General features: G+C 37.6%; 1 protein-coding gene across 1 annotated transcript; it reads right to left on the bottom strand.

The window, feature by feature from the left end:
• Window positions 1-684: 684 nt before the first annotated feature.
• Window positions 685-10,021, bottom strand: LOC134286495 (uncharacterized). Its single transcript, XM_062848111.1, has 3 exons — window positions 9,630-10,021; window positions 7,901-9,152; window positions 685-764 (listed from the first exon to the last, which is right to left on the bottom strand). The coding sequence occupies exons 1-3, from the start codon at window positions 9,642-9,644 to the stop codon at window positions 685-687; spliced, it is 1,347 nt and encodes a 448-aa protein (XP_062704095.1). The 5' UTR covers window positions 9,645-10,021.
• Window positions 10,022-10,305: the final 284 nt, after the last annotated feature.

The following is a 10,305-nucleotide window of genomic DNA, read 5'->3' as shown; positions in this document are numbered from 1 at the left end:
AGTTTTGGAGAAGAAGAACAAGAATAGAACTCAAAAATATGCAGGACGACTGGGTTCCTAGCACTGGAGCAGAACGACTGGGTATCTGCTCCAGCATGAGAATAAAGAAAATGGTGTTCGTATTTATGCAGGACGACTGGGTTCCTTGCACTGAGAGCAGAACAACGGTATCTGCTCCAGCATGAAAAAAAAAAGTTGTGACGACTATGAATTAATGCAGAACGAGTGTGTATCTGCAATGATGAATTTGTTGAACAAAATAAAAGGCAGGATGCGTGGGTACCTCGCCATATATGCAGAACGTGTGGGTATCTGCAGGGTAATTTTCATGAAGAGATAAATTGACACTACAAAAAAAAAATGAAAATCTTTCGTGAAACAAAATGTTTTTTTTTTGTTTGGTTATGGAAATCATTGACGCATTAGACGCAGATAATTGAACGCTGGCCACATTCAATTTACTGTGTGATAAGTTGTTGCATATGAACTTAATAAGAATTAGATTTTTTTCATAGTAAAAAAGAGGAGGAAAACGTGTGCTTTGATGAACGCAGAATAACAAACGGATTATCATCAATGATTACGAACAATAATAAGTTTAGAACTGCATCTGAATTGCATTTGGATAAAATTTGAAGTGAAGTTGGATTTGGATTGTAGTTTGATTGAATTCGAATTTTGAAATTAAGTTGTGTTGGATTGGGTTTTGGTATTGTAGCTGGATTGGACTTGATTGGATTTGATTTGGATTCGAATTGGAGTTTCTTTGGATTGAATTGAATTTGGATTGAATTTGGATTGGTTTTGAAATGGATTGGATTTGGTTTTGCTTTAAATTGAATTTGGATTGGGTTTGCAATATTTGGAAAGGAATTGGAATGGATTTGGAATGGAATTGGTTTGGATATGGATTGAATAGGATTTAGATTGGATTTGGACTAGATAAGATTGGATTTGCATTTGATTTGAATTGGATTTGAATTTGATCTTGATTGGATTGGATTTGAATTAGATTTGGATTGTATTTGATTTGGATCTTGATTGGATTAGATTTAAAATAAAATAGGATTGTATATGGATTGGATTGGATTTAAATTAGATTTGAAATAAATTGGATCTGAATTGGATTTCGAATGGATTTGAATTGGTTTTGAATCTGGGTTCGTTTTGGATTTGATTTGGATTGGATAATGATTTGATTAGATTTTGATTAGATTTTATTGGATTTAATTAGGATTAAATATAATTTGGATTGGATTAGGATTAAATTTGGACTGGATTTGAAATGGATTTAAATTGAATTTAATTGGATTTGGATTGGATTTTGATCTGGGTTAGTTTTGGAATGGATTTGGATTGGATTAGATTGGGTTAGATTTTGATTGGATTTAATTTGGATTGAATATAATTTGGATTTGGAATGGATTTGAAATGGATTTGATTGAATTTGGATTGGATTGGATTTGGATTAGATTGGGTTTGTATTAAATTTGAATTGGATTTGGATTGGATTTGGATTGGATTTGGATTGGATTTGGATTGGATTTGGATTGGATTTGGATTGGATTTGGATTGGATTTGGATTGGATTTGGATTGGATTTGGATTGGATTTGGATTGGATTTGGATTGGATTTGGATTGGATTTGGATTGGATTTGGATTGGATTTGGATTGGATTTGGATTGGATTTGGATTGGATTTGGATTGGATTTGGATTGGATTTGGATTGGATTTGGATTGGATTTGGATTGGATTTGGATTGGATTTGGATTGGATTTGGATTGGATTTGGATTGGATTTGGATTGGATTTGGATTGGATTTGGATTGGATTTGGATTGGATTTGGATTGGATTTGGATTGGATTTGGATTGGATTTGGATTGGATTTGGATTGGATTTGGATTGGATTTGGATTGGATTTGGATTGGATTTGGATTGGATTTGGATTGGATTTGGATTGGATTTGGATTGGATTTGGATTGGATTTGGATTGGATTTGGATTGGATTTGGATTGGATTTGGATTGGATTTGGATTGGATTTGGATTGGATTTGGATTGGATTTGGATTGGATTTGGATTGGATTTGGATTGGATTTGGATTGGATTTGGATTGGATTTGGATTGGATTGGATTTGGATTGGATTTGGATTGAATTTGGATTGGATTTGGATTGGATTTGGATTGGATTTGGATTGGATTTGAATTGGATTTGGATTGGATTTGGACTTGATTTGGATTGGATTTGGATTTGGATTGGATTGGATTTGGATTGGATTTGGATTGGATTTGGATTGGATTTGGATTGGATTTGGATTGGATTGGATTTGGATTGGATTTGGATTGGATTTGGATTGGATTTGGATTGGATTTGGATTGGATTTGGATTGGATTTGGATTGGATTTGGATTGGATTTGGATTGGATTTGGATTGGATTTGGATTGGATTTGGATTGGATTTGGATTGGATTTGGATTGGATTGGATTTGGATTGGATTTGGATTGGATTTGGATTGGATTTGGATTGGATTTGGATTGGATTTGGATTGGATTTGGATTGGATTTGTATTGGATTTGGATTGGATTTGGATTGGATTTGGATTGGATTTACACTGGATTTGGATTGGATTTGGATTTGGATTTGGATTGGATTTGGATTGGATTTGGATTGGATTTGGATTTGGATTTGGATTTGGATTGGATTTGGATTTGGATTGGATTTGGATTGGATTTGGATTGGATTTGGATTGGATTTGGATTGGATTTGGATTGGATTTGGATTGGATTTGGATTGGATTTGGATTGGATTTGGATTGGATTTGGATTGGATTTGGATTGGATTTGGATTGGATTTGGATTGGATTTGGATTGGATTTGGATTGGATTTGGATTGGATTTGGATTGGATTTGGATTGGATTTGGATTGGATTTGGATTGGATTTGGATTGGATTTGGATTGGATTTGGATTGGATTTGGATTGGATTTGGATTGGATTTGGATTGGATTTGGATTGGATTTGGATTGGATTTGGATTGGATTTGGATTGGATTTGGATTGGATTTGGATTGGATTTGGATTTGATTTGGATTGGATTTGGATTGGATTTGGATTGAATTTGGATTGAATTTGGTTTGGATTTGGATTGGATTTGGATAGGATAAGGGTTGGATTTAGATTAGCTTGGATTTGCATTAGATTTGGAATGGATTTGGGATTTGGAATGAATCTGGATTGTATATGCATTGCATTTGAATTGGATTGGATTTGATTTGGATTTCGAATGGATTTGAATTGGAATTGGATCTGGGTTAGTTTTGGATTGGATTTGGATTAGATAATGATTGGATTAGATTTGAATTGGATTTAATTTGGATTGGATTTAATTTGCATTTGGAATGGATTTGGATTGGGATTGGATTTGGATTGGCTTTGGATTGGATTTCGATTTTATTTGATTTGGATCTTGTTTGGATTGGATTTGGAATGAGCTGGATTGTATATGAATTGGATTGGGTTGAGTATGGATTTGGATTGGATTTGGATCTGGGTTAGTTTTGGACTGGATTTGAATTGGATTTGGATCGGATAATAATTGGATTGGATTTAATTTGGATTCAATTAGAAATGGGTTTGAATTTGATTATGATTGTATTCAGGTATGATTTGTTTTGGATTGGATTTGGAATTGGAATGGATTTGGAATTGAATTGGATTTAGATTGGATTTGGGTTGGATTGGATTTGGATTGGATTTGGATTGGATTGGATTTGAATTGGATTAAGATTGGATTTGATTTTAAATGGGATATGGATTAGAATTATGATTGGATTGGATTTGATTTGGAATGGATTGCATTGGATTTGCATTGGATTTGGATAGAATTTGGAATTGGAATGGATTTGGATTGAATTGGATTGAAATGGATTGAATTGGATTTGGAATTGAATTGGATTTGGTTTGGTTTGGATTTAGATTGGATTGAGATTGGATTAGGATTAGATTAGATTTGGGTTGGTTTTGGTTTGAGTTTGAAAAGGATTTAGATTGGATTTGGATTGGATTTGCATTGGATTTGGATTGGATTGGATTTGGATTGGATTTGGATTGGATTTGGATTGGATTTGGGTTGGATTTGGATTGGATTTGGATTGGATTTGGATTGGATTTGGATTGGATTTGGATTGGATTTGGATTGGATTGGATTTGGATTGGATTTGGATTGGATTTGGATTGGATTTGGATTGGATTTGGATTGGATTTGGATTGGATTTGGATTGGATTGGATTTGGATTGGATTTGGATTGGATTTGGATTGGATTTGGATTGGATTTGGATTGGATTTGGATTGGATTTGGATTGGATTTGGATTGGATTTGGATTGGATTTGGATTGGATTTGGATTGGATTTGGATTGGATTTGGATTGGAATTGGATTGGATTTCGATTGGATTTCGATTGGATTTGGATTGGATTTGGATTGGATTTGGATTGGATTTGGATTGGATTTGGATTGGATTTGGATTGGATTTCGATTGGATTTGGATTGGATTTGGATTGAGTTTGGATTGGATTTGGATAGGATAGGGGTTGGATTTAGATTAGCTTGGATTTGCATTAGATTTGGAATGGATTTGGGATTTGGAATGAATCTGGATTGTATATGCATTGCATTTGAATTGGATTGGATTTGATTTGGATTTCGAATGGATTTGAATTGGAATTGGATCTGGGTTAGTTTTGGATTGGATTTGGATTAGATAATGATTGGATTAGATTTTTGCCAAAAAATCCAACACCAAAATTTTTTAGCTTCGACAGCACAGCCCATCAGTCAGGCAGGGGCGATACAATGAATTGTGGGGAACACAGAAGCCCCGACCTCGACTGATCATAGATCGTGTCGGATGGATGATCAACGGCGATCGACGGATTAATCGTGGGGCGGAGGATGTAGGGGTGTGTGAAATAACTGAACCTTGTCGGTTGGTGGTTGAATAAAGAATGAATTTATTTCTCTGAAGATTGTCAATGTACATTTTGATCAAAGACTACTTAGATGCTACATTCTCTCCCTTTGTCAATTTTACAAATAATACAGTTTATGAATATTAATATATTTAGTTAACAAATTAGGAACGATTGCTTCTCAAACGTTTGGACCATACCGATTGATGTTGTTCTTCGTCTTGCAGTCGCTTATCGCTTAGATTAGTGTTTGATGATGTTAAGTTAGTTAATAGTGGATTATTAATTACAATTGGTTTTGTGTGATTTACGTGTCTTTCTGTTATTATACCAGAATCAAGATTTTTAAGTTTGAGTCTGGTCCCATTTCGTTGAAGCACAATATGTGGCTGAGACGCAAAATTTGTAGTTAACTTATTCTTTCTCAACATGTTTTTCACGAGAACATGATCGCCTACATCTATCTTAGAATACTTTGCATGTTTCTTCATGTTAGTGTATAACCTGCCCTTTTCTTTTGAGTTTTTATCATTCTCTCGAGCTTTTGTTACATCAACTTTCCTCCTGATAGGTGGTAGTCTATCTCTAATATTCCACCCAAACAATAATTCTGAGGGACTAAAATTTGTAGATGAGTGTGGTGTAGCTCTATAAGAGTGAAGGAAGTCTTGAAGATCGTTCTTCCAGTTTCTTCCAGTAGCGACGCTTATTCGAATAGTTTTCAAGAGGTTTCGATTCTGCCTTTCTACCAGACCATTCTGGAAAGCAGCATACGGTACAGTATGTTGAATGGTGATGCCGTTGACTGAACAAAATCTTGCGAATTCTTCCGATGCGAAAGGCTGCCCATTATCGCATACAATCATTTCGGGATAACCAAAACGTGCAAAAGCTTCTCGAAGTTTGGTTATTGTTAGATTTGCGGTCATTGTTGATTGATTTGCTACTTCAATGTATCTATGAAAATAAAATTAAATTTAAAATCGTCTTACATGTATAATGTATGAAATACTGAAACCTCGAAAAATAATCAGTAATCACAAGCAAGTGATTTCCCCCAGGTATTTCCATGAAATCTATAGCCAGCTTTTGCCATGGAAATGTTGGCATTTCGATCCTGGAAACAGGCTGATGTTTGGGTTCAGAAACCAGAAGGCATCCGGAACAGCTTTGCACAAATTGTTCCACCATTTTGTCCATGTGAGGCCACCAAACCTTTGTGCGCAGACGTCGTTTCATCGACGATATACCCAGATGAGGATCGTGAGCTATCTGAAGGGTTCTTGTTTGTAAGCTTCTTGGTACAACAATTTTGTGATCCTTCATTATCAAGTTTCCATTATTCATCAAGGAGCTGGCAATTTTCTTGTATCTGGACAATGTTTTCGGCCAACGGTTTGCCGGATAAGGTATCCATTGGATAAGTTCTTGCAATTCAATATCATTGTTGGTAGCCGATTCAATTTCCTCAAAAGACACCGATCTTGGGCATGTGTCTACCGCTAAAATCTTCACGATCCTTTCTGATTCCTCATCAAATGTTGGATCTGAATCGGGAACACGTTGACAAAGCCTGGAGAGTACGTCTGCGATATTACTGTTTCCAGGACGATACATGACCTTGTAATCGTAGGACATCAACCTCAATTTCCATCTCTCAATTCGAGGCGAGGGCTTCAAGCGATCCCCAAATATCGATACCAGCGGCTTGTGGTCTGTGATCAACCAAAAGGTTAAACCGTAGACATATTCATGGAATCTTTCGCAGGCCCAAACTAAGGCAAGAGCTTCACGTTCCGTTTGAGCATATTTCCTTTCGACAGGAGAAAGTGTTTTGGATGCATAGCAAATAATACGACCATGATCTCCTTTGTGCCTTTGTACTAGTACTGCACCTAAACCAACAGGGCTGGCATCGGCAATTATGAATGTTTCATCACTAGGATCATAAAATCCTAGAGTCTCATGTTTCAGTAATATGGTTTTGATTTTATCAAACGCTTCCTGATGCTCAGCTTCCCAAATAAATTTGGATTCTTTCCGTGTCAAACTGTTTAGCGGAAATGTGAGTGTAGCCATGTCAGGAACGTAACGGTGAACGAAATTTACAAGTCCGAGAAAGCTCCGAGTTTCGGCACACGATCGTGGCGGTTCCATTTTCTGTATTGCTTCTAACTTCTTTGGTGAAACAGAAACACCGCTACCGGAGATCAAATAGCCCAGAAAATCTATTTCTTCCACATTTGAAACAATTTTCTCGTTATTTAATAAAACATTGTGTTGATGGAGACGTTCAAGCACAACCTTTGTTCGTTGATGAAGTTCATCTCTGCTTTTAGCCGGTATCAGTATGTCATCAATGAAAATGATGAGCCACGGCATATCGGCGAATAAGGTTTCCATCACCTTTTGGAAAATTTCAGGTGCAGCGGATAGGCCAAACATTAATCGTTTGTATCGCATCAAACCAAGAGGCGATATAAAAGTGGTTATATAACGGCAATTTTCATGTAATAATACTTGATGGAATGCCTGTTTCACATCAAGTTTCGTGAAAACTTTGTTCCCGCCAATTTTACATGTCATTTGTTCCATGGTAGGTAATGGATGTACTTCTCGAACGATAGCTTTGTTAGCCTCCCGCAAATCTATTATGATCCTGACTTCTGACGAGCTCTTCCGTTTAACCAACATGGGTGAGACCCATTCAGAAGCTTCGCTCACCTTTTCAATTATGTCCTGAGCAAGCAGTTCCTTAAGTTTCTTTAAGGTTAATGCTTCTAATGGAAAAGGAATACGTCTAATTGATTGTCGAACCGGAGAGACTGTTTTATCAATTTTTATATTCGCCACAATCCCTAATAGAAATGTTGTTCCATTCAGTAAATTTATTGTTATATCTATGATTTATGAATTACAAATTAGTTAAAAATTACCTTGCATGTGGGGAAAGGCCACATTATCCACAGCTTGTACGAACTTCAGTAATCCCAATTTCTCGGCTGTATCTCCGGACATGAGTGAACATTTTCCTCCCTCGATAACGTACAGTGTAGTTTCAACGGTGTTCCCTTTCCATGTGATTTCCGAATCAACTTCTCCAAGGACCTTGAGATTGTTGCTGGTTCCATAGGCCTGGAACGATTTCTTGCTCCCCTTTCTCACGCTAAACGCCATAAATCCGGTTTCCTTTAAGGTTTTCCAATCGCGATCACACAGCACGTCAACATCTGCTCCAGTGTCAATGATGAGTTTCATAGCAGCTCCACCGATGCAAACAGTCGCTGTCCGTTTCTTCGAGTCCAGATGGAAAAGATCGAATGTTTCCGCTTCTGCATCCATTGTATGGGCTCCATCATCCGTGCGTTCAATTTCTCGAATGTACTGCTTCTTCCTGATGCTTGGTCTGTTAGAATTGGTGGTTTCGGTAGAGTTGCGATGTTTCCTTATCTGACGGCAGCAACGGGCAAAATGTCCAACTATTCCACAAATACGACATTTCTGGTCTTTAGCAGGACAGTTGTCGCTTCTGAATGCATGACGTCCGTTACAACGGGGGCACCTCTCCTGCTTGTAGTTCCTCAATGTTTCATTCGATTGTCGGTTCATTTTGTTGATTTTCAGCACGCTTTCCGCCGGACAAGAAGTTGCGCTTGTTTCGCATTGATCCAACTGAGACTGCAACGACTCATGAGCACGAGCTGCAGCAATAACTTGATTCAAGGGTAAATCACTCTTCAGAATTTTTGCCTTTAATTTCAGATCCTTCGTGGTCGACATTATCTGGTTAACGATCAACTTTTCAGATTGTTCGCCAAGTTCACAGTTTTCAGCAAGCTTCCGGAGTCGAAATGCAAATTTTTCAATATTTTCTCCTGGTAACGGAGACGCTTGCCGGAACTTCTGCAACTCGAACGCGATGGAGATTCGGGGAATGAAATATCCATCCAGTGTTTCAATAGCCAGATGGTATCGGTTTTCGATCAGATGATTTTCGTCCACATCGATCTGGTCAATAATTCTCCGTATATCCGGTCCACCGAATAACGCCAGGGTTTTGAATTTGGCCTCGTGGTCTTCAATACCTCTCCAATCTACATACGCGTTAAATTGCTTCTTCCATTCCTCCCAGCGAATGGCTACGCTCCCTTCTGCGTCTTCAACGAATGGTGGGATGAGAGGATTGACCTAGCGGGGGATAAGATGAAATAACTTCTTCATCTAATGAATGTTAGAGTGGTTTACATTAGCCATACATTATTAAAACATACACTAGTCCTACTAACGCTCTACCTTTTCCTGTTTGGTTTCTGTTGTTCCCATTTCATTATAAATGAATTTCTATGGGCAACCCAAACTTTTTTTTATTTGAAATCCTGTTTGGTCTCTGTTGCTCCCATTTCATTACAAATGAATTTCTATGGGCAACCCAAACTTTCCTGCTTTGAAATCCATCTTGATTTCAACAGCTTTCCATATTTGGTTTGCGTTTTAGGAAACTAAAATATCAACTTTCAGGTTCCGAAGCTCTGAATAATCTCTATATTCAGACAACGTACTGCATCCTGAATTTCTAGTTGCAATATTTTAGTTCTGGAACTGTTTCCAAGGCAACTACAAACATGAAAAAAACGAAAAACAATCTCTCAACTAAAATGTACATACCATCGGCCACGCCATCTTCAAATGTTCGTGTTTTACGATACCGCCTGGTACTCGAATCTGCTTCCCGAATCTTGACCGCTACGCTTCCGTTTCCTGAATCTTGACCGCTGTCCGGATCTTGACCGCTCGATTTCCGCTACTGTTATTTTCTGCTCGACTTCCGCTTCTTGATCTGTTCTGCTTCAATCTTGTTTTCTCCTTCAAAATCAGATGGTGACACACCGGGACTTGTTCCAGTAGTTAACCTCCGCCGTCGATGGGTCGAATAATCCGCACCCGCAGTCGCCAAATGAAATAACTGAACCTTGTCGGTTGGTGGTTGAATAAAGAATGAATTTATTTCTCTGAAGATTGTCAATGTACATTTTGATCAAAGACTACTTAGATGCTACAGTGTGCACGATCTATGCGAGATTACGAATGGTTTTTTTTAGATATTAGCAGTCAGTCAATCCATCTCTTTTTTTTCTGTCTTCTATCGTGTTATTCTCTTTCATTCATTGTGCGTCTATCCGTAGCAAAACAAGCGCACGCATACATCATCATCTAATCATCAAAATCATCAATGCCGGGCAGCCGTTCTAGTACTGCTTAAAAGCACGCTCAATATTTTTCAATCAATTACTCAGAATCAAACCTTATTCACTACAATAACTACTTCCAAAACCCTGGCATG

Source organism: Aedes albopictus, chromosome 2 (assembly GCF_035046485.1).
Source record: "Aedes albopictus strain Foshan chromosome 2, AalbF5, whole genome shotgun sequence".
NCBI classification, from domain to species: Eukaryota; Metazoa; Arthropoda; class Insecta; order Diptera; family Culicidae; genus Aedes; species Aedes albopictus.
This window is presented reverse-complemented; position numbering and strand designations above follow the sequence as displayed.

Excerpts from the sequence above, each read along its gene's own strand:
- LOC134286495 (XM_062848111.1), bottom strand. Across the intron at positions 765-7,900 it reads GGCCTTTCCCCACATGCAAG|AAACTCCAATTCGAATCCAA; the intron begins GTAATTTTTAAC and ends TTCAATCCAAAG.